The sequence below is a fragment of the Macadamia integrifolia genome, chromosome 5 (genome assembly GCF_013358625.1).
Source record: "Macadamia integrifolia cultivar HAES 741 chromosome 5, SCU_Mint_v3, whole genome shotgun sequence".
NCBI classification, from domain to species: Eukaryota; Viridiplantae; Streptophyta; class Magnoliopsida; order Proteales; family Proteaceae; genus Macadamia; species Macadamia integrifolia.
In genome coordinates, this window is record NC_056561.1 from 20,194,502 (window position 1) to 20,218,898 (window position 24,397).

At 37.4% G+C, this 24,397-nt stretch overlaps 4 protein-coding genes across 6 annotated transcripts in view; 1 reads left to right on the forward strand and 3 right to left on the reverse strand.

The window, feature by feature from the left end:
• Positions 1 to 5,102, forward strand: part of LOC122078359 (protein DEHYDRATION-INDUCED 19-like) — a 6,052-nt gene extending 950 nt beyond the window's left edge. The window contains exons 3-5 of the mRNA XM_042644325.1: positions 3,064 to 3,141; positions 3,293 to 3,579; positions 4,545 to 5,102. Of these exons, the coding sequence (XP_042500259.1) occupies positions 3,064 to 3,141; positions 3,293 to 3,579; positions 4,545 to 4,653 (474 nt within the window). The 3' untranslated portion in view covers positions 4,654 to 5,102. The remainder of the gene's footprint in view (positions 1 to 3,063; positions 3,142 to 3,292; positions 3,580 to 4,544) is intronic.
• Positions 5,103 to 11,004: 5,902 nt separating this feature from the next.
• On the reverse strand, positions 11,005 to 13,408 carry LOC122078782 (reticulon-like protein B17). Of its 2 annotated transcripts, none has more exons than XM_042644910.1 (8): positions 12,754 to 13,408; positions 12,489 to 12,642; positions 12,324 to 12,398; positions 12,103 to 12,244; positions 11,940 to 12,009; positions 11,750 to 11,815; positions 11,479 to 11,601; positions 11,005 to 11,304 (listed from the first exon to the last, which is right to left on the reverse strand). In XM_042644910.1, the coding sequence occupies exons 1-8, from the start codon at positions 13,271 to 13,273 to the stop codon at positions 11,192 to 11,194; spliced, it is 1,263 nt and encodes a 420-aa protein (XP_042500844.1). In that variant the 5' UTR covers positions 13,274 to 13,408; the 3' UTR covers positions 11,005 to 11,191. The 2 variants fall into 2 exon arrangements, with proteins under 2 accessions (XP_042500844.1, XP_042500843.1); XM_042644909.1 differs by having other exon boundaries at positions 11,005 to 11,319; positions 12,754 to 13,407.
• A 3,715-nt stretch (positions 13,409 to 17,123) lies between these two features.
• On the reverse strand, positions 17,124 to 20,684 carry LOC122080294 (D-amino-acid transaminase, chloroplastic-like). Of its 2 annotated transcripts, XM_042647251.1 has the most exons (6): positions 20,382 to 20,683; positions 20,203 to 20,264; positions 19,640 to 19,671; positions 18,833 to 19,008; positions 17,552 to 18,225; positions 17,124 to 17,439 (listed from the first exon to the last, which is right to left on the reverse strand). In XM_042647251.1, exons 4-6 carry the CDS (start codon positions 18,949 to 18,951, stop codon positions 17,342 to 17,344), a joined length of 891 nt encoding a protein of 296 aa, XP_042503185.1. In that variant the 5' UTR covers positions 18,952 to 19,008; positions 19,640 to 19,671; positions 20,203 to 20,264; positions 20,382 to 20,683; the 3' UTR covers positions 17,124 to 17,341. The 2 variants fall into 2 exon arrangements, with proteins under 2 accessions (XP_042503185.1, XP_042503184.1); XM_042647250.1 differs by lacking the exon at positions 19,640 to 19,671 and having other exon boundaries at positions 20,382 to 20,684.
• Positions 20,685 to 21,738: 1,054 nt separating this feature from the next.
• Positions 21,739 to 24,397, reverse strand: part of LOC122080293 (probable aminotransferase TAT2) — a 17,937-nt gene continuing 15,278 nt past the window's right edge. The window contains exons 6-7 of the mRNA XM_042647249.1: positions 21,991 to 22,084; positions 21,739 to 21,857 (exon numbers count right to left, since the gene is read on the reverse strand). Coding sequence (XP_042503183.1) covers positions 21,739 to 21,857; positions 21,991 to 22,084 — 213 coding nt within the window. The remainder of the gene's footprint in view (positions 21,858 to 21,990; positions 22,085 to 24,397) is intronic.

Here is a 24,397-nt window from a genome sequence, read left to right on the forward strand (position 1 = left end):
AAAAAAAAAAAAAGGCTGAAACATTTATTTCATTATGAGGGATGAAAAATGAGACACAGAAAAACAGGGGAGAGGCTACATTATTGTTGAATTTGTTGGCTGATTTTTATATGCTTACTTTTCCTTTCTTTCCATGACTTTTGGTCATCTTTCTTGATTCTGGTTATATCTTTTTTTTTTTTGAATTCTTTTTGAATTTTTTTTATTATTGGATGTTACACCATTTGGCATGTAATTTTGCTACCCATTGCTATAACTGTATCTGCCTGTGAAGTGTACATAATCAATTTCAAAAAACATATTAGGGTACCCTGAAAAGTGGAGATTCACTTTGATGATGGGAATCCTTACGAGAAAATGCCATCTCAAATCCTGTCTTACTGGTTTTGGATGGGATGACCACTGCAGGGTGTGGATAGTTGTGAGTTCTTAACCTGAACGTGACCTATTGGTTAATCTAGTTGAATTGCCAACCAGAACCCTGTTCTGGATGTTTAATTCGGCATGATGGTGAACGAATTGCCACCTGGGGAAATGGAGAAAAATGTGTGATTGGATCAATTTCAGCATGAGACAGGTTTCCAAGAAGTTTTTTACGTTCTGTTGTGAATTCCCTTATATTTCCACAAGTTCTTCTGACATTTCCCATGAATATAATTAGGCTTTCCCCTGAATTTGGTTATGCATTTCTTTGTTGTACGGTTGTACCTGATGGGTTTCTAGCATAGTTGTCACGACATCTAGGTGACACAAGGTGTTGGAGGTGGCCTGGATGCAAGGCGACACCAACAAGGTGTCAAGGTACCTGGGCACCTTGGTGTTGCCTACTACGCCTGGACACTATGGTTTCTAGAAGCCTAAGGTCACTTAGTTCTGAAATCCAATGAAACCAGAATCGCATTGACAGGTTTAGAAACCAGATTTAAAGGGAAAATTTGATAACTAAGAATCAGAAACTCATATGGGCTTAAAATTTTGATATAAGATTAGAAGTATGGCCAAGAATAACTCCTCAAAAGGTGAGTCTGATCCAGTGGTCTGATCTGGAGTTATAAAGGTAACCTACTAACAAAATGATTCTTTAAAACAGAATTGCAGAAGTGACTATCAATTGTAGATCTTATAGCGTTCAAACCAGCAAGTAATGAGTATTAAAACACTAACAGGTTTCAGCAATGGTATAAGAATACTAAGTTGAAGCAGAAAATCAAATTTGATCTTAAAATAGAGTAAAACTAAAAATCCAACTTGAAGTAGTCTCTAGGAAATCAGCACAAAAATTAAAATTTGAAACCGTGGATATAATTGTCAAATCTGAAGTTTGATTTAAAATCTCAAAAGTAAACAATGGAAAAACTGGAACTCCAGCGAGTAGGGTATGCATAGCAACAAAATAGAAATATGAGATTACTCACCTGATTTAGTGATGGATAGATTAAAAAAGAATGATAGAAAGATAGATTGATATGAGCCTAGCATCTCACCAGGAACTAGTTTGAAATCTCACCAATCCTACCTTAGCATTGATATGAACCTAGCATCTCACCAGGAACTAGTTTGAAATCTCACCAATCCTGTTGCTAACTTGCTATCACATCTCATAGAAGCTATTCTGAATTTCACAGAACATAGGAGCAAAGCTAAGCTTTATTCAATATTAAAAACTGGGGATCTATAGCTTTACATCCTCTAAATAGAAATTAACAGTGTACTTACAATAGGAAAGGAACACGTACTTGAAATAGGAAAGAAATAAGAAACTCTACCCATAGTAGGAATAGCTGTTCTTATAACTAAAATTCTATCTTAACTAGTTAGAATAGGTGTTCCATATGATTAAAACTTGGTCCAAAGTAGAAGTAGGAGTTCTATTCAGGCAAGTCTATCTTTAATAACCAAGGAAATAACAATTAACTAACGAAATAAAACACTCAGATTAAACTAATAAAGTAAATCCCTTGTTCTTACTTCCTAGCCATAATTTAGGCCTATTAAAGTGGGCTATTACAGACCTCGCCGTAGCGAGAGCCTTGTATACTGGGTATGACCCTTGTTTTCTTTTTCAAATAAAACCCATTGGATGGACTAAAGGTCTAACACATATATAACCCAACCCAAGAATTGTTTCCACTAAAATAAGCTGGCATCTATGATTTTCCTGCATCGGAACCACCCTTGTTGGTTAAGATAAACCTTCTCAATGAGAAATTATATTTCAAGTGGGAAGTGAGTGAACTTTTTGCAAGATGGTGGTAGTTTTTGGATGTAACTTGTTATGTTTGAGGAGCCCTTGGAAGTTTGGGAGACTTATGAAGCCGGTGCCTAAGAAATGAAAGGAATTTTCTGTGATGGAGGACATTTTTCTCTTGATCTCTGTTAATGTGGAAAGAAATATTACATGAACACAAGTTATTGACTACAAAATTGTATCCAGGTAGTACCTTACAATTCAAAATACTTGCTGACCAAATTAAGCTGAGACTCTTCTAGTTTTTGTGGGTCACAGAGTAGCAATGGAGTTGTATTGGAAGAATACCATTTGGATGAAGAATATAACTTGTTTGTGAAGAAGCATAAGTGGGAATAATTAATGTCAATTAAACTGGTAACTGCTTGTTTTGGCATGGAACGTCACAGATCCTCTGCTAGAAATGGATATTTTACTGGTCATGACTATGTCACAATGTAGGTGTTGGATCCTAAACTTCCTTTTGTTTTTCCAGTCCTTGCTCTTAAATTATATCAGAATTATTTTATAATATCCACGCCATGTCGAAACTTGATGGAGTCTTGTTATCATATTGGTGTTTGCTTGAGGTTATATTCCTTCTACTATTATTTTATCTCATTAATCATTAAGGTTATATTTGTAAGCTTAGAGGAAAAAAGGAGAAAAGAATGAAGAAGTTTAACATCCAGACTCTCCAAGTTATATTGATTCTAATTCCACATAGGATTGATGAAGTATTCTTTTTTCTCTCTCATTTATGGATTTGATTGACTTTGGTTTTGGTTGTGATATTACAAATCACTCACCTTCATCTTTTACTCCTTCACTTTCAGGTTTGCCCGATTTGCTCTGTCAAAGTTTCAAGAGACATGCTCAATCATATTACCCTGCAACATGGGCATCTATTCAAGATATCCTTTCAAATTTCATGGATTTCATGCTGGAAAGGAAATATATTAAAAATAATATCTTGTATATGATTCTGGAGTTGCCTAGTGCAGTTAGTTATAATTTTTTAATGAAGCTCAATAATAGAGTTGTTGCCTTTAACTAAGAGATCACTTGCAGAGACGGCGCAGATTACGTAGAGTTGCTATTCCGAACAGTCAGACCCTGTCCTTTCTGGGTCGGGATCTTCGTGAGGCCCATCTACAGGTGCTCTTAGGTGGTGGTGGATATCGGTCAAGCAATGCTAACGCACCATCTAATGCAGCTACAGACCCGTTTCTTTCGTCACTTGTATTTAACTTTCCCACATCTGAAGCGGACGAAATTTCAAAATCTGTAGTTTCCAGTGCTGAGGATATTTCTGTAAAGAATGCAACCTCAACACATCCATGGAAATCAAGGTATTGTTCTAACACCCACCTCTCTTTTTCTGAATAAAAAAGTTGCATGTTTTCTATGAATATGTGATACAGAACCCAACGACTATGGTGACCTTATTTATTAAAAAAAAAAAAAAAGTTAGGAAAAACAAGACAGACGCCAATTTAAATTGTAATGCATAAGAAATGGAGAATAGAACCCTGCCTGCTGCCTCTCGCCCGGATGCTTCTGCGCAGCCTCCCATTGGCCCGCATGCGGTGCCGTGTCTGGGCAAGTGGACAGGGTTCTCTTGCCCATAAGAAATATATCAGTTCCGTTTGACTATTTTTTCAATTCCTTGGAGTCGGTTTCTGAAATTCATTAACCAATCCTATGAGTACACGAACAAAGAAATAGACATTAACTTATGGGCTTTGTTTCCCAGCATGGGCCTTTATGGAAGGCCTTCCTGTATGAACTATTATCTGCAATGTTGGGGAGCAGGTAGGGACTAAATTTTGTGGGAAAGTAGGTTTCAGGCTCACTTGCTCACGTGTCAAGTTTCAGTCCAAACTGAGTTGGTCATGTTGCAAAATAAAGCTTTAAATTCGCTTGAGAAAAGAAATCTTTTGAAAAAATGGTTGAAAACAAATGGATGGCTGAATATATAGGGGAACATTCCAATACATGGAGGGGGTATATGCTTAAATGTGGCTCTGAAATTTGACATGAGTGATATAGACAATGACCTACTATCCCACAGCCAGATTTGCCACATCACCCTTCCATGTGGCACAATTGGGTAGACCACATAGAAAGGCTTTCTATTTGGGCCTGCGAAGAACCTTTTGCCTCAATGGATATTCTTTTTGAATTTTTATTCCTTTGATTTTAATTTATTTTATTTTTTATTAAATGGATTAGTGCTTGCTTCAGTAGATGTAGAGGCAAACTACATTAAATGGTGTTTCTGGAACTGAGTTCTAAATTATTTCTTCCCTTGCAGTTTCGATTCCTCATTGAGCTCTGAAGAGCGGGAACAGAAGATCAAACAGGCTACTGTTAGAGCTGGTTTTGTGCAAGATCTGCTTCTATCCACTCTTTTTGGAGACTGAAAGAATCAGGAGGACCCCACAAACAAATGGTAAGTGTTCTACTTGGTAATATATATGGAGGTGGCAGTTTTGGGGTCCTGATGGTTGTTGGGTGAAGTGCATTGTGGGACGACCCAATATGTTCGGATGTTTTAAAGCAGCAGTATTAAATGGTGATGGAAGTATCCCACCCATTTCTGCTGTCTCATCGCCAGAGATGTACGACTTCTGGAGAAGTGTATGGTCGTCTAGTATTCTGGGATTGACCATCTTAATGTTTCCTCCCATTAGTTAATCTATTCTATGTTATGACATTTTGATGCCTCATTTCTTGCTAGTAAGAGGGCTTAGTTGGATTAAAATTTCTATTTGTGAATTCCTGTTTAATTAGCAAACCAAGAGGCTCTGTGAAACTTGCTTACAGTCACCTGCGCTTGTTATTGGGTGAATCCAAGTGCATAGTTTGCTAATTTCTTGCGAGCCTTTTGGGATAAATTTCTTGGTAGGCTGTTGCGCTTACTTCTGTGACTTTTCCTCATTTTGTGGTGCCAAATGCATTAGTCTCTTCAGGGGTGTTTGCTTTCTGGACATCGGCCAACCTTTGTTCAATACCTGCTATAGGGAAAAGACCTATCATCTTACATCCTATTCCCTTCAATACACAGTCGATCCGTTGATACAGACACACGGTAGAAGGAAACACGAGAGACTTTTGCCGATTTGCAATATAAACACCCGGAACCCCGTACAGGATTGAAGTAGATCATCGTGCTGTTGTGTGGGAAATATGTCCAGTTTCTATTAATTTGAAACTCAATCCTACATGTATAGCAGCAGCAGTTAAAATTCAACTAATTAGCCTGTAAAGGTTGGCTAGTCATACAGCGGTCTCAGGCTCTCAGCTGCAGGTTGGGTATGATTTTGCAATCCTTCCTTGTCATAGGTTTGAAACTTGGAAACAATTTCTCCTGCTACGTAAGGGGTAAGGTTACGTATATTTGCCTCTCTCAGACCCTATAGTGGTGGGAGCTGTGCACTGGGTTGCTGTTTTTTCTTGGGTGGGGGGTTTGAAACATATGACATGTTCTCCCAGTTTGGGGAAAATCTCCAACAGGGTAGATCCACACAGCTAACATGTTTGCGTCAATTTATGTTTAGTATGTTTTATGACTCTTATTTATCATTAAAATTTGCACAAAAAAAATATCATTAAAATAAATCAAGATATCAATAAATTCAGAATTAAGTTCAGAGTTGTATAATTTGATGGGATAAAGATCATTGCTGTTTGTGCACTAAACCATTAATGAGCACATGTTTGCAATGCCTCAAAACTAAGGTTGAAGGAGTAACATCACTTTTTAAAAAATTTCTTCATCCAACAAGATGGAGCCTACCCATTAAAAAACTCTTAAGAGACATCCTCTCTCTCTCTCGCTCTCTCTCTCACATCTTGTCTCTTCATCTCGTCTCTATCTCTCCTCCTTTCTCTCGCTTTCTCATCTTGTCTCTCTTCTATCTCGTCCCTCTCCTTCTCCCTCTTTTCCTCTACCTCTGTCCTCTTTAGAGTCTCTCTCCCTCTCTCATCTCAAAATTTGTTGGATGAATATTTCCTTTTTTAATGAAATATATCTCCTGTATTGATTGTTTTTTTAATTATGTCTCGCCAAAAAATTTCATTCTAGTTTTAGGGAAAGGATTTTGCGGCTTTGTTTAAGAGAAATATTACATAACATATAATGCATTAGGCAAACCAAATCTATTTTTCATTAAATAATCTATTATGTCCAATAACACCAAATGGTTATTATAGCCCATAAACTATTATCATAATTGATTATTCATAAATAGATAATAAATATAAACATAGACTATGCTTAGTCAACTAACCTTTTAAAGTCTAATTGTAGATTGGTAACTTATCGATTGGAAAGAAACATGTTCATGCATTGGTCTATGACATTTGATTACCTAAACAGGGGGAAAAGGTGTGAGGCCTTAAATTAATGGATCAATTAGGCCGGACCAAAATCGATCGGACCCAACTAATTGGTAGCCCTAATTGCAATGCCTAAAGAAGCTTGTATTGGACTCATAAGCTGCTTAGGAAAACTCTGTTACTTTTTAGAGGCTAACCAGAAATTCTCAAGGTGAATTTCCAATCAATTCTTACCCAAAAAAAAAAATCCAATCAATTTATAAGTTTCAGATCTCCACGACTTCACATGTGTAGAAACTAATTAGGTCAATGATGAAAGCTTTCTTAATGGACCATTTAGAACAAAATATTTTCCCGATCAGTTATTAATTATCCAAAAACCAAGTACCTCTAAGAAGCAAATGTCGGACATCTGTCCTTTAATAAACTGTAAAATTCTAAGGAATACTTATTGTTTGAGGAGATTGATCTAGGTGTTATTAGTACTCGTATGAACTCCTGCCTCTACCCCATTTGTAAAAATTTGAGAGTTTAATATACGATTTATATTTGTTCTTATATTTTTAGATTAAAAAAATATATATATTTATCCACATATTTTCAAACAGTCCAAAATATGCACATTCACATTGTATATTATCATGTATTAAAAAAGTAATATATGCTTCCACACCCATTGAGAAATTCGTGTTTAATGCACGAATTATATTTGTTCTTATATTTTTAAATTAAAAAAAAATGTATTTATCCGTATATTTCCAATGTATATTTTCAAACAGTTGAAAATATATGCATATTGTATATTATCATGTATTAAACACGTAATATATGCGTTTTTTTACTGTTAAACATAAACAGAGAACAACAACAACAACAACAACAAAAGCTTTATTCCAACTTAATGGGGTCGACTATATGAATCTGAGCAAGAACAAACACAAGCAGACGAAATTATCATAAACCCTTTAGAACCCTGTACTCAAAACCTAGTACCTAAAATCTTTCGACATTCGTCCCTTTATTCCTCAGCCGCAGCAAACACTTCTTCCATTTCTTCAAACTGAGCTTCCCTTGCTGGAATCAATGGGTCACCATCTCCAAAGTTTCCTTCAAACTGAGCTTCTCTTGCTGGAATCAATGGGTCACTATCTCCAAGTTATAAAAGTGTAAAATCAGGTCTTCCAAGCCTCCCTTCATCCACATGGTTCAGTTGTTGCAAAGTGCCATCCCTTCTTCCCTTTGTTCGTCTCTTGTATTTTAGTGACTTGGTTGCAATGGCTTGATTAATCGCTGTAGTAAAATCAGATACGTCTCACTTTTGGAGACTTCAAGGTCACTTATGAGATTGTTCTTGTACGCTCCTGGTCCGGGCAATTGGAATCCACTTTCTCTATATTTAATGGATTCTAGTTGCTTGGATCAGGGGCGTAAAAGATTGTCTTGTACATGAACATGATCCGGATTCTTCTCTTACTCACTCTCATTGTGTATAGAGTCATTAGTCACTTTACTTCGTATAAAGTTCTTATTGTGTTTTGATGTGATGTTACTTCAAATCCTTACTTTCTGTTTTGCATTCTAATTCGTGTCTTTGCTTATAGTTCTTAAACACAATAGTCAGATCAGATCACCTCTTTAAATTAAGAGCATGTTGTAAAAGAATAATTAAAAAGGTAATGTTAAACTTATCTGTTATGAATGGAGATGATGCACTAACCTTGAGATGTAGTCCTTGTATCAGGTACAGAAGTTGAAGCAATAGAAAGTTCCGTATGCAGGTACAGTAGGGTGAAGTCGTATAAGATACTCTCCTTAAGGTGTTAAAGAGCCCCTAATTTGTGTATACAAGGTTGGCCCGCTCTTTTACCTCCAAGATAAAATCACCCCCTAATCACGAACGTTGCACTCCTAAGTGTGATTAAGAAAAGGAGTCCGTAAGCTATACTAAGAAACTCAAAGAGAGAGAGGAGAGAAGAAGAAACATAATACAATACAATACATAAATGTATTTGGTATGAGTGTACATGACTCTCTGCATTTGTTATATTTTTCTAGCAAGTAGACAATGGGTATTTATAGGCTCAAACGTACCTGTACGTGAACATGTGTACCTGTACGTCTACAGGTACCTGTATATACAGGTATGTGTCCCTTCATATATAGGGTGCATATGTTCTCTATAGGTGTCATTGTATGTACATATAGGTGTGTTCCTTGTATGTATCCATATGTATAGGTGTGTCCCTTGCATGATATACATGTATAGGAGTGTCCCTTAACTACTATACCATGTACTGATAAGTAAGTACATGTATAGTCATTCACATTCATGGAATTCAGATTTTGGTTTCAAATTCTAAATTGAGATTTCGAATTTGACTAAAAGTAAGGGAAAGGAGGACCCCGACCTCGGCCACGGTCCGACTTGGCATGTGCGGGTGATTGAAAAAGCACCCTGACAACCCCCACACATGAAAGAGTGGAGAGACTTCTCTAAAGAACCCTATGTCCCTTAAAGACTAATTCCTAATACATCCAAAGAAACTTTTACTAGTTTCCAATGTAGGACTAAACTTTAGTTCACATGCTTTTACTAGTACCAAAGAACTTGAACAAAGGAAGAGAGTAGTTGTTTTGTAACTTAAAACTCCAACAAAGCATCAAGTTCATTAGGGAGTTGTTATCCGAAAAGCAAAGAGAGAGAAAATGGTTCATTAGGGAGTTTTAAATCAGTTTCTTCTTGTCATAAGTATTTTCTTATATCTTTACTTTCCAATTACTTCACAGATAGACTACCTTAGCAGGGATAATCGTATGTGTTGTGCATGTCTATTGCATAGTGAATTGACTACATTTTCACTCCCGGATATTTACAAAAGAATCGCATTAAACAAACATTAAACGTAAGGATGTCAAATTCTAACCAAAATCGAATACTGAATTTGGAACCGAGCTAAATTAATCGAATTGATTTGGTTTGAGTATTCACCTAGTTTCAGTTTGGTTATGTGGTTCAAGATATAAGAAGAACTGTCGGGTTGGTTCAAACCAAATCGATCCGAATTGGTATTCGTTCACAGTTTTTAAGGCGCTGGTAAGGCGTCACCTTACTTGAAGTAGCGCCTTATGGGTTTTTTTTTTTTAAACACATTTTAAAATTACTTGATGAAGATTCCAAATATAGATTTTTTATTAGTAGGTGTATGGTTTTGTCAATACTTAAGATGTATGAGATCAACTTTACTCCACCAAAAATAACCAAAACAAACAAAACAAAAACACGATTCATAAATAGGGTTTGGATTTTGTCAAGAGTTTTAAAAAAAGGCTTTGAGAAGGAATCAAGGAACAAGGAAGAACCACTGATCCAGGCGACCATTTTGCTCCGGTAGCGGTGAGCTTCATTCTTCTTTGACAGGAGTAGAAATATAGTGGATGACCTAGGGCTTAAGCACTCATTTTGGCATCATAGAGGTGTTATAAATACTTATATTTTTTATGTCTTTTTTTTTTTATATTTATAATTTTTTTTCATAATTATGTATTTATATTATATGTTAATATGTTATGATGATTGATGATTGATGATTGATGAAGATGAACTTAGTTTATTCACTTTATTGATTTGTTTTCTTGATGAATATCTTACATTAGTATGAATATGAACCTTTAATTTTTATTTAACATATGAATAATAGGATTCAACTAAGATTTGAGCAAAATATATTAGTTTTATAAAAAAATTACACAGGAACACTTTAAACACTCATTTTGGCATCATAGAGGTAAGTATAATAAATACTTGTATTTTTTATTTCTTATGTTCTTTATATTTATAATTTTGTTTCATATATTGGATTGAGTATTCAACCCTTTTTTTTTTGTGGGGGTGGGGAGGGGGTGGTAAGTGTGTTTTATCGCTAAGGCATTCGAAAATTTATTACACTGGCCAATATCCATAACTTGAGCCCATCACAATTATGGTCCAAGAGTGGAACTGATTACATAATTGAATTAAAACCAAGTTACAAAATCAAATTAAAACCATATTACAGAACCGAATTGGAATTGAAACCATAACAATAACCGACTCGGTTCCATATTTGGATACTTAGGTCGATTTAATTTGGTTCGGCTTAGTTTACACCTTATCATCCCTCTGAATCTAATCGAAAAATAAAAACCGAGCCAATTGACACCCTTAATTAAATGTGTGTGTTTGGTGTGTTTACCTCACACATTATTTTATGCCAAATTTGGAAAAAGTAAGAATTGGCATTGTTATGACATTGAACCAAAAACAGATCAGGTTCTGGTTAGGATACCTTTTTTTTTTTTTTTTATAGCCTAAGAATTTCCCTTCTTTTTTTTTTTTACAGCCTAAGAATTTCTCTGTAAGTTCTTAAATTTCCTTATACAGGGGATCCAAAATAGAAAGAGAAATGTGCATAATAATCATATATTAAATGTGTGTTCAATTGAACATTAGTTTTACAATTAAAAATAAAATCAATGGAATGGAGGAGCAGCACTACCATCTCTATTGTCAATTTTATTAAAAAGTTATATATTCATACAACAGAATGACATATCTTTATAGGAAAGGAAACAAGAAAAATCCTACTTCAGTGATCTCTCTTCGGCCACCACCAAAGCCTGATGCTGCTCACTCTGTTCATCCATTTCTTCTTCTGCTTCTGCTTGCAAGTGTTGTCGGTAGTATCGAAGTATTACTACAGAAATAAATGCTGCAGAGAAGATTAGATAAAAGCTGAAATTCGAAATTACTTGAATAATTAGGATGTCCAGAGGAGTTTGTATTTATGGATTGAAAGAATTTCTTAAGGATCAGAGAGTTGGGATATATAAATATGACAAATGTGCTATGAAATATGTGGCAATGGTACCTGCAAAAACACGGGTCTTCACAGAAGACAGATTCCAAAAGACAGTAGCTGCTGATGCTGCCACAATCTTCTTGTGAGAACAAGCTCCCCATGCGTCCCATACACAATATCTCAAGTACTCCACTGCTTAAACCAAAACAGACATCCCTTCTTTATATTAGGATGGCCAGAGAGTGAAAAACACTTAGGCATGCAAACTTGTGTACGTGAGGTGAGGAACATTCTGTAACTTGAAAGCGTTGGGGGGGAAGGGTTCCAATTCCAACATTACCTTTTTTATTTATCTGCTGGGAGTAACAAGAATAGAACTTGGGGGCAGTGAAGCTTCCAAAAAATCCTGCAGAGATTTATAGATTCTATTACAGAATTTGTCTAAAGAAGAAATGTAAAAAAAGAAAAAAGCACCAGAAGAAGATGCAAATAGAATTTAGGGATGTGGGTTTAAGATATTTTTGCCTTACCAATTGCAATTAGTTTCCTTATGGTTAAGAAGTGGCCATATTCAGCTCCACATAAGAGTAGGGGTGCCACCTGCACATGGAAAATATGGGCTTATGAAGTATCTGTGTTTTGGCAATCATAAACGGGGAAGAAGGTGAAGGATAACTGAGCTAATGTCCCTACTTTCAGAGTCATCGATGGCTCGCCTGAGAAGATTTCTCTGGTCTTAGCAATAGCAAGGTTTGCAGCAGGAAGGATCAATCGAGCAGCCCTTAAAATGTCGTCTTCTTTCAACTTGAAGTCCTGCTTCTTGGGTTCCTCATTTCTGCAATATCGCCTCTACAACTCAGGAGAACAGAGATGAAATTTTGACGAGTACAATTTACAGAAAGTGGGGTCTATACCTTTGGGATAATGAATTACAGAAAAATGATAAACCCAGAAACAAAAGCCCAAGTTGGGAAACCACGGAGAAAAGGCTGCAAAAGATTAAGAGATGCCTATTCAATATATCCAAAATCAGAGCAAATTAGAAGGTATTTCAAGAGAAAACAGAGGTAATCACCTACCTAAAGCTCAACCCTCTTGTAAAACAAGAAGATAGGAAACAAAGAGACCCAAACCCGAACCAGAGGCTTGATCTGGCAACATCCTTCCACATAATAAGATCGGATACCAGCAGCCCAATACGATCTAGGCTACTTTGATCTTCATCGCTTCTTCCTGGGTACCAAGAAATAAGCATCAAAATAGTAAGAATCAGAGTCAGACAAAGGGGGCGGGTTGCGTGCGGAGGGGGTGAAGGAGAAAAATGCAAGATGAGGTACTGAAAACCTGAAAGGACTAGACTTGAAGAAGGAACTGAAGGGACTAGACTTAGATTCTCCTTACGAGACCGATTACTCTGTTTTCTTTTCCTTGGCTTCCCAACCTCATCTCCCAGACCCACATCCCTCTCTTCTCGGATCTCTAGCTCCATTCGCCTCCGAGACCTCCTTGCGTTTCTTGGGGAGGGACAGGCCAGCAGAGCCATGGAAGAAGCTCTGCTCTTGCAACGTTTGCGATGGCTTACCGGCTCAAGGGCTTCTTCCGCCATTTCCGTTCTTTCAAGAAGCCGGGTTCTGGATCGTCGAAGAGGGGAAGGAGAAAGAAGCAACAGTTCTTGAAGAGGAAGAGAATTGGTGGAGGATCTCAGAGATGAAGGGGTTTTCTTAGGTTGGGGAGAAAGGTCGGGAATGGGATCAAGAGCGAGATTCTCGGCTTCGCCATTTAAAACCCCGATTGGAGGGAGAGGAGAAACAGATTTGGTTCGTAGGCGGGATCCTGACAGATGAGATGGGGGAGTAGAATCCATGGCTGTATAGATCTTCAGTGGTTGGTTTTTGCAGGAGATTGATTATTGGAAAGTGTTAGATTGAGAGAGGGAGGAGAGCAGTAGATGAAGAAGAGGCCTCTAAGAAGGAAGTATTGTTGAGATGATGAACTAGCCGTTAGAGGTATTTCCTTTAACTCACTAGTTTGAATTTTGGGGCGATTGGGTGGGGGCCATGCAAAGAAAGTGATCGTAAAGGACTAAAAAACGGTAATAATCGGACGGGAATTCTCCATTTTAGGTCTTTTAGGATTGGGTTTGTAGGGTTGATTTGGATGACCAATAAGTCTTGGTTCCTTTAGATTCCCGAAATTCTTGGAGGTTTGGACGGTTTGGATTTGATCAAGGAAACTGTTAACGTTGGGTGAAGATATGTAATTCTAAAGTTACGTAATAATAACCTTGTAGCTGTCGGCAGTTGGTGCCTTGGTAGTGCTTTTATTTGAGTACTAAATAATAAAGGAAAGGGTTTCCATGCTACCGGTGTATCTTCTTATGACCACGTGGCAGCAATGGCAGCACAAAGATGTTATGGCTCACATTGGTTGAAGAGGAGAGACAATGTGGGGTTCTTTAGCCCAAATAATAAATAGCACAAGAATTGTTGCTTCATGTGCGGCTTGGGGAATGAGAGTGTGTAGAGGAGCATCAATATGAATATGTTTTTTTATTTTATAGTAGGGGTGGTAATTTGCATAGCCCTTTGTCTTGTGCTAGGGTAAATACTAGACAACTTGGTTTTTTCATAATAATAATAATAATAATAATAATAATAATAATAAAAAGAAAAGATTGTTACCCAATTGCACCCTCAAAGCATAGACACATGGTAATGTGAAAAGATCATCTTGCTCCTTATGTGGGTGCCCCCATATGCACACTTGCATTGGCCGGTGCGCGACCTAGTAGCTAACCTCTGCCCTAATATATAAGGGATTGAGTTCCTATCTTACTACGCGAATGCTAGCATTTATCTATTCCTATTTCTCTCCTCCCACATATAAGGGGCAAATATCTCATTTAATGGGAGGGTGGTGAGATATAGACATGGGATGCACTAACATATGCTATGGAGCCTAACAACATTCTTTCTCCCTAAAAATAATGACAAGGGAGAAAGAACTTTGCCCTTTCAACGTTCCCATGCGCACACATAGCCCCTGTTTTTAGGAGACTATGAAAAGACGGCCCTCCCCCCATGAAAACAGGGGTTGTGTGTGGGGGTGGGGAATGCTAGCTAGACGGACAGAGTTCCTCCTCTCTAATAATTATGAGAAAAGCTTTCTGATCTACTGACTAGTAAGGGAATCCATGGTCTAGAGCGCTAGACTGCGAAAATAGAATAAAACCCACCCCCTATTTGATGAATCGTCAAAATTGCCCCTCTATTTCTGTTTTTATCTCTAAAATGCCCTTAAATTGAATAGAGAGCGTCTACCAACGAACCCCTTCCCTAATAACAATAAGGGTTAATGTTCTCTATTTAGGAATGTAGTCTATCCTAGCACCTTCTTGTGCCTATTTCTCCCCACTAATATTAAATGACATCAGTACCCCTTGTTGGGGAAGGAAAGGGAAGGAAAGAGACTGACCCAAAGAGTGGTAGCATTGAGAATTCTCTCGGACAAAGAAATCAATCCCTAATAATAAATATGCTACCCTATTACTTTTGGGTTCTAATACCTTTCTTTTATATTTTTTCCTAAGAGAGGGGAAAGAATGTAACAAGAACTCTGTCTGAGAGTGTGGCCTACGACAACACTTTCATGTCTCCTTTTTATGTGAAAAGACACCTCTACCCCTTATTTTGGGAGAAGAAAGATAGACACAAGAAGCATTGACATAGGCTACGCTCCCAAACAAATAACCATTTCAAAAAAAAAACATATGAGAATCTTTTCCTCTCCACAAATTTCTGAGTACAAGGGGACACATAACCCGGAACAACAACCACTCTCTCACTCTTGAAAATAACCAAATAAATCCCCAACAAAGTGGCTATAAGACAAGATAATTATAACCATAAAACTAGAACGTCTGCTCTGTCTTCCCTCATAATACAACAAAGCTCACGTGGAATGATCTGATTTGATAGCAATGTATATTTGTTTGAAAATTCACAAGCCGAATTGGCCAGCCAGTCTGCTGCTCGGTTATTTTTCTAATATACTAAGGGGACCCAAGTACAAAGGATCACAAAGAGAGGCCACTTTCATCAATTCGCATATCGGTTGGGAGTTTACCATTACGGAGGTGCCATGTTAAAAAACCAAATTTTGGAGGAATCGAAAGCTATTGTTTAGCATTGATTTCCCGCTAACAATGGTTTGAAAAATCAGATCAAATTGGTAGAATTTGGGTGAATTGGCTGACCCCAATTCTAATTTGGTAGAATCGGCGACCCCAATTTCGATCATGCCTGATTTTTAAACTCCTATTTTTGAATCGGAGATAAATGTACTTAGATCTTTATTTTTGACTATTTTCCTTCCTTATAATAGTAAAGTAATAGAAAATCAATGGAACTTACCTTTTCTAATAAAACCCACACTACTTATGAATTTTTTTGCTTCTTCCCAACTCCATTTCTAGAGTTTTGATCAATTTCGACAGATTCCTGATCTATTCTGATCCGATTCGAAGTGGAATTGATGGAGACTGATTCCGTGTCCTATTCTACATTTTTAAACCTTGGATGTAGGATATCCAGCTCTTTCACAAAAGGTTATGCATTATACACAACTAGAACAATGGTTTCCTCAAGGGTTATAGTCTAGTTGTTCCAAAAAAAAAAAAAAAGGTTTTCTGAACATTCCAAATAGCTGCCACATTAAGTGTCTGTCCTTGCCACCATTTACTCATCAAGGAAGTTCTATGGAATCAATCAATCAAGAAAAAAAAAAGAAAAAAGAACAACCCATTGCATGGGGTTCTCCCTACTGTAGGGTTAGAGATGGGTAAATGTACACAATCGCTTACACCCTGCCTGCTTAGTAGAAGAGGTTGTTTCCAAGTTTCATGGAATTGATCCTGCATAAAATGTCTAAGGTAGCATTTCCCTTGCTCACTATTCAACGTGATCTTGTTGTGTTCCTATTGCTTAGTTCAAACCATTTCCTTTATAAGTCTAAATCGCTTAGTCTGCACATTTGATTGAACTCTGCCAAACATTGCTACCTTGAGCTACATAGTTAAAAGTAAGATGCTTGAAATGTTCTGTTTTCCATCCTTTTCCTTCTTTTATTTCTGATCATCTGTTAGATGTTGCAACCCAGCCATGAAAGGTTAAAGTTTGTGTGCTTCCATGGCATCTGAGGATGCTGGTCCAAGGGTATAGTGGTGATCTAAAGGTTGAAGGCGCCAGTGCAAGTCCCTCTCATTGTTAAAGTTCAGAACATGAGAGGATTTTACTCTATTCAAAGCAAGCTGATGTGGAACCCTGATTCATAATTTTAAGTTGAAATGGGTTTGGATGAGGCTGATAGGTGAATACTGATGTCCTTTTGTTGTGCCCCTGCAACTTACATGAATAGGAATGGAGAAAACAACCAGGACCATGCTTAGGGTGCCAAGTTTGGGTATGTGGAACAAAACCAAGATGGAGATGGGATCAGGCCAAGTTTTTCTCTACCTATCTTTCTTGGGTTCAAGGATCAGGTCAAGTTAGAACTAATCAAAATGAACTGTTAAACATTTGACTTGGTCCTAGTGGTCACTGATGTTCATTTTACATGTTATTTTCAGCCAAAAATTAAGCTCCAGTTCTCTAGTTTCTTTGGCTTTATAAAGTATGATCACCAGCTTCTACATATAATTATGATTCACTGAAACATCTACCAAATTATAAGTGCAATATAACCTCACACTAAAATCAAGCACATTCCATCACTTATTCAACATCTTATTCGACTGCTGTTGAGATCGAAGGAAAGATTGAAGTACAAGAAAATATACAGGCAATTCTTCATCAAGTTTTGATCAGATGACCAGTAATGATGGAAGACATCAATCTTTCTTTAGGAAACATTGCTATGATCACTTTCTGATACCCTACACATAAGGAATGCATATTCTTTGAGTTTCTGGACCTGCAACCATGTCCTCCCATAGCAGATCTGAGAGGGCAAGTGTCAACTCTCCCACCTTGCCTGCCAAGAAAAAAAGAACACTTCCGTCAGAGGAGAATAAATAGTTTTTCTTTGACATAGTGGAAAATTAAACCATTTGAGGACTGATAAAACAGCTTTGAGGAACACTTACCATCTCCTATGTGTTTTCCATCCCACATGATAATTGGTAATATTGGAAGACCACTTCCTACAAACATCATCTCTGCTGCACTTTTGCCTTGTTCCAGGGTTATATCCGCAGTGTTCACACTCTTCAAAAGGCCTTTCTCAACCAATTTGGGTGCCAAAGCAAGAAGCCTCTTTGCAGTGCACCCACTAAGGATCTTATCAAATGAGGGCAACAGAAGCTCCTTATTTTGGTTTATAAAAGCAACATTTACATTTGGTCCCTCTGCAACATAACCCTCATCATCCACCCAGATGGCAGCAAATGCTCCCTTCTCTTCAGCTTCCATTACAGACAAGGCATTTGGGAGGTAGTTCACATTCTTCATGGTAGCAAATTCTGGTGATTTCATTGGTACACTGGATGTTATCACTTTCACCCCTTCTTTGCATTGGGAGTAGTTATCCTCAATGACTACTGCATAGAATGCAGATGTTGGGCAGCCAGCAGGTGAGAGCAAGAAGTTCCCCGGGCCTGCACTTAGCCAATATCTCAGAGAGCCTTTCTTGCACTGTGACACTGCTGCCAGCTGCAGAAGAATGCTTCTAAGACTTGATTGAGGGAAAGGTGAAGAAATTTTTGCTTTTGATGCTGATCTCAAAAACCGGTCCAGATGGGTGTCCAGCTCATACAAGTATCTGTCAGCATCAACAAATTTAAAAACTGGAATGTTTAATAGGTTCAGGTATCATAGGCCAATCAAAGGTGAACCGAAAGTTTTAGTGGCTTAGGTTCGATTTCAAGGATTAGGGAAAAGCAAAGAAATGAATTTGAAGCAAATCAGTAACTTGATGCAAATCTGGAGAGTTATTTCACATCTAACAATTAATTATTAACCAGATTTTATAAAAAAAATAAAAAGAAAAGGAAATTTCCTTCTGAAATCGAAGGGTCTGAACAAACAGATGTCGTGTATACAAGATCAATCAGACAAAAACAAAGGCCAAAGTTCACAGAGCTAAGAAGGCATTAAAGTGTGCTTGATCCCCATTCTCATCCACCAACAAAGATAAATAAAGATGACAACTGGAATTTAACAAGTATCTTCTGATGGCAATGAAGATGGGGTTTGATGATCCAATTCTGTTACGAGAAAAACAAGTCTGACCACAGAGAAGAGCTGAAGATGTTACAACATACAGTCTGCAGTGTAGTTGGGATTCATATTGATGGACTGGCCAGTGAGCATACAAGCCAAGGTCAAGACATAAATAAATAATTGTCAAAAAGAAACAATATGCCTACCCGTTGAAAATCATCGCTGTATCAAAGACGCCATGTCCTCGGTGAACCATATGATCATCAATTGGTATAACCATCATTGCTGGGTCAAGAATAATGCCACCAAAAATACTAGAATACATTGCTGGGTATGGTTTCTTTTTCGCTGAGTTCCACTTCTCTTGCAGCTTCGTAAGCAACTGAAGATAGAATTCAGTTACATGAGATGGAGTTTATGAGAAATGCAGATATCAGTTTCCTGACCATGAGTAGCAGTATAACATTGCAGATGATGATAATCTTTCCTAAGATTTGTGAGTATACAAAGTCTCAGCATGTAAATCAGTTTTTGATCAACCTCTCACTCTGAAACTCCTGAAACTACAGAAATGGGCCAACTTTTAAATATATATCAACAGGAACGATCAAAGCTTAAATTTCCTACAAAATCATAGCATATTTCCCTATTGGTGAACCTTCAGAGTAGATTTCAGTCCAACAGTAGCTGGTCAGATGGTGTCTCTAAGCTCTAGCTACAAATTTTTATATGAACTTATTATGCAACAATTCCTCACTGCTATTTTGGAAAAACCTTCTTTTTTTTTCTGGGAAGCACCAGCATCTTATTTTCATAAGTGCCTTGGGGGTGACATGATTCAGTTGCCACAATTATTTATTCATTAGGTGATAAACCAATATGACGAATTCAGTATATTTTAGCACATCAATAGACCATTCAGAATTTTCACATTATTCAACACAAATCAATCAACAGAGAATCATATGAACATGAGGTAACACAATAAACACAGTAGCTACATGATTTTATACCTCTCATCCCATCAAAAAAATCCTGTCACGCCCTGCAGCAAAAACTCCTAGTGACTATTATCCTTTGGTGGGGCGGAAGGGGGGGGGGGGGCTACAAATAGAATCCTTGATATAATCAGGTAGCTATAGGTTAATTAACCTTAATCCTTTTAGGTACACTTCAAATTAAGTAGAAGGTGATCTGGAGTTTACTCTGTTTTCCCACTAATGATTGATTACGGTTTTTTAATAGTGCTATGGAAATTGGAACCTAATCAGATTATAAACTTCCATATTTTTTTTTCTTCTTTTGTTAGCTAATTTCAAGGTTAATTGCAGCAAAGTCTCCTTGCCTATAAGGCATTGACTACAATGAGCTTTGGAGCATTATATCTTGGCCAAGATCAACTGTCAGATTCCAACACAAGACTAATCAATTGGGTGGAGGGAATCACAGTCATAGGATGCCATGGAAATCCCACCCTTCACGGATGTGGGATCCTAACAAAAACGAAGTTGAAAATATGAAATGATAATTAAATCAACAACAACACGAAGCATAATAAATACTAGAGTGTGTTCACCTCCACCGATGATGAATACACAGGAACCACAAGATCACTACCATTGTCAACCTCGGAAGCAGCTATGCATATCCAAAAAAAAAAAGAACCACCATCAGATTTCGCTATGCAGCTTCAGAGAAAATGAAATGAACGAGATCATCATCCTTCAAACGATGGAAGTAAAATGTGAAATATACCATTTTGCTGACCAGAAGAGGGGTTCTCCATGGCGACAAAGAGATGAGATCGTAGAAGAAACACTTGGGGCTTAGACTGTTGGTTCCTCCTCTTTCTACCCACTACGTTCAAGCTTCTTCCTCAGCTCCCAGAGAGAGAGAGAGAGAGAGAGAGAGAGAGAGAGGTAGCCAAAGAGAGGTGGGGAGAAGCAGAAAAGAGACTCCGATTAATTCGAAGAGAAGGAAAGAAGAAGGACGGCGGAGCAGGAATAGAGTAAGACCAAAATGTTTGGTTTGGTTGATTTTCACTTTCAAGGGTAGATTGAAATTGGAATCCGTTTGGTACCCTGTCATTGATATTGCCTAAATTAAGTGACGGCAGAAAGAAAGAAGCCAAGAGAGAGAGAGAGAGCGTCTTAGGTGGATCAAACTCTGTGAGTCGCCCAGTCACTTGAGTGAGCTCTGACTCATTATTTTTTTTTCCCTCCATGGTAGACTATGACCGCTACACTACCGGAGAGGATTAAGTAGAGATGCTACTAGTGCACGCTGCGTCATTTTTTGTTTCCAAGCAAACAATGTGATTCATGTCCACATTCATGCTGGAAACTAATGAGGTGTGCAACTCTTCTCTTTTTCTTCCTTTTCCTTTTTATATTCTAAATAATTGCAGTGGGGTTCTGGGTATTCAGTATTGTTTATCTCATTTTCTGAATAAAGAAACGATTTTGATGAGTTTTTTTATTCCCTGTCATAGCTCAAGAAAGTGACTGAACTTATATATTTAAGCTCAAGAATGTGACTCAGTTTATAAATTTTAGTTCAAGAATGTGACTAATGGACTATTTTCTCAACCTATACCAAACTTTAAGCTGCCTGAGTTGGAAAAAATTTGGTAGCAGTTAGCATTTGCCTGATACTTAGATGTTCAATTACTTTCTTCATGTCAAGAATCAAGATCACATGGGAGAACTTTGTCCCCCGGCGTCATATTCCCTTGCCAATATTTTTTTTTCTTTCCCCCCTGAATGAGAATGGGTGCCATTGAAAAAACCCTGATCAGATATTGGAATAGAAACACAAATGTTGTGAAATATACTGTAACTCTTATCTAATCGGATGATCATCAAAGATGTTTCAAATGAGGATAACCAAAACAAAATCATGCTTCAAGCTTTTATATTCCAACACAAAGATCTTGTAAAATTGAAAATTATAATTACTTTATTAATATTATAATTATTTCATTCAGATGATTTCCTCCAGCTAAATGCTCAAGAAGCCTGAGGACAGTAACCAGTTATAGCAATACAATGGAGCTTGACATCCAACGAGCAGTTGATGACCTCCTCTCAAATGGTTCACACAAATGATAGCCTTACTTTCGATTGGAATGCCTCTGGCAGAAAGCTTTTGTTCTTCCCAAGGCATCTTCAAGAGAAAATGGATCAATGGCAAAGGTGATCCGGAGCCAGTTTTTTAGTCCCACCACAACACCTGCAACAAAAATGTCATTCCTAAGCCATCACAAAGAACTTAAGTTCCTGAAGATTAATGGTTTGATTAGTGCATGATCAGCTAATTCCAATATTTTAGAAGTTCACAGCTCTTCTTTTATTTTAACCCTCACCTGGAAGAACAATCACGGATTCCTCTTTGGCCAATTTGAAGCAGAAGTCCATATCATCCTTAATGTCTTCTAGAAGTCCCAGATTCAGTTTTACCTGCATTGCAACATATAACAATTGGAAATTATTAGGTGCCAAGATTTTCCAATAGGAAACTTAGAAGTCCAACTACAAGGAGAACTAGATGAGAGAGCCCAAAGGCAGACAGCAGAGACTGGGACGGATGGAAGCCAAATTTTGCTTGGTATATACACAAGCAGACCTGACCTAGTCCATAACTTTCCAATAAGAAAATTTCATATATAAAAAAAAAGGGCATACCTAGTGCACAAGGCCCCGGGGCAATAAACAATTGCAAGTCATATTAAGGTGGAGTGGTTAGGGAAAGGTGATAAAGTAACATTTTCTGTCACATGTATCACATTTTTGGAAGAAAATAAATTTCAGTGTTGAATAAGATTCAGTCCTCAGACTCGAGCTCCCCCCACAGTCCCAATTGCTGATCATATAGATTAACTTTGTTAAGATATGTTTGTTTCTGTTGAGGCTCCGGTGGAACTCACTCTTAAAACCTAGCCTTTAAGGGAGGGTGTCCAAATCCTTATGAGTCTTCACATCCAATGTGGAATCATTTCTTTCATGTGAAACCCTAACAAATTTTGATGTAACAAAGAATCTTTTTGCCCATAAAAGAGACCCACCATAGAAGGTGGGGTGGGCCTGAATGTTAGGCTTCTAAGTTTGGCATGGGCCTAAACTTCTTTTTTTTTTTCTTTTCTTTTAACATAGTGGTCTCCCACACCCGCACAAGACCCAACATTCCTTGTTGGTTCAGTCTAGGGGCAGGGAGTTCATTTTACAGGAAGAGGAGAGAGAGAGAGAGCCATTGTCGTTCTCCATTACTCTGGTGGAGTTAGTAAGAGATTAACAGAGACTGAGACTCCTTCGTAACTCTTCAGCAAGAGTTCAACTTCTGCTCTCATTCTCAAATCTCATGGATATATATATATATAGAGGGGATTATGCCATTTCGGCGCACGAATCGACATCTCCCGTCCTCAAATAAACTTTTGGGTGGGGCCATCCCCAATTTTCCCAACTAGTGATACTCAATTTTGACGTTTTCGTTGAATACTATGAAATTACTCTCCCGGGACCCACACCCACACGTCCGGTGGCCTACATGTGTCAAATTTTGCTAGCTTGTCAGTTCTCATCAGACATTTTTACGTGAGGAAATCTGACTCTTGTCTCTCTCTGGACCAGCTTTTAGAAACAGGAGTCGGGATCCGGATTATTTCGGACCCAGTCCGATTTTGTGCAGAATTAGTCTGATCCAGATTAACCCGAATTGATAGATCCGATCCGATTGGATGGTCACTCTAAAACGGCTAACCACCAAGGATTAATTGTCGAAACTGATACGATACCACAGATAACAATTCGATACTGATCAAATCGATCAAGTTTATCTCTGTTCCGATACTGATATCTGATCCGGTTTGATCAAGTGTGGCTGATTTGATACTAATACCTAAAATCTTGCTAACAATTAACAAAAAGAAAAAAAAGTTAACGCAGGTTTCTGATAAGAGGGAAATGATGTGTGTTAGTGGAAGAGGGTACAGCCAAACAGGATTGGATGGTACAGTGGGTAAGGTGTTGATTGGTTTGGTTTTGGTTTAATTCAATTTGTAGTGTAATTGATGTAAATCGAATAGATTACTATTTAGTTTCAAATTCTCAAATTGAAACTTATTACTAATCCATTCTAATTATGTGGTTTATTATCGATTTTATTTTGATTTATTTATTGTCATACGATTGGTAATCATGTTTAATTGGTCGAATTCTTTAGTTTAAATGGTTTTATTCGTTCATTTATAATTTAATGGTTTTAAAAACACAATTCTTGTAGGTCCCACCCCACCCTAGAGATTGAATTCTTTGCATACATGTGAGGATCCAATATCTATTCCATTTCTTGTTATTTAAAGATTAAAAAAAAAATGAAAGAAAAAAAAGAAAATATATAAGACAGATTTTTTTTGATAAAGAAAACAGAGAGATGTTAAATCTTCACATATACATGTAGGTGACATATGTAGTGGATCCATTCTCCCCCACCCCACTAAGAGCAAGTTTCTTTTGGGCGCCCAATTAAATCTTTCGGCCCAATAGTGATTGAAAAAAATAAAATAAATAAAAAATAAAAAAAGAGAAAGCAACCGGCTAATAAGGTTGTCAAATACGAGAGAGAGAGAGAGAGAGGTGACAACTACATCTAATTTAGCAACAACTTGTTCAACACAGTTGATGAGTTGTGGTGTATAAAATTCTCATGTTAATCAGTGTTAATTAGGAGGTTTCGAGTTCGAATCTCTGTTACCTACTTCCCTTTCTACCTTA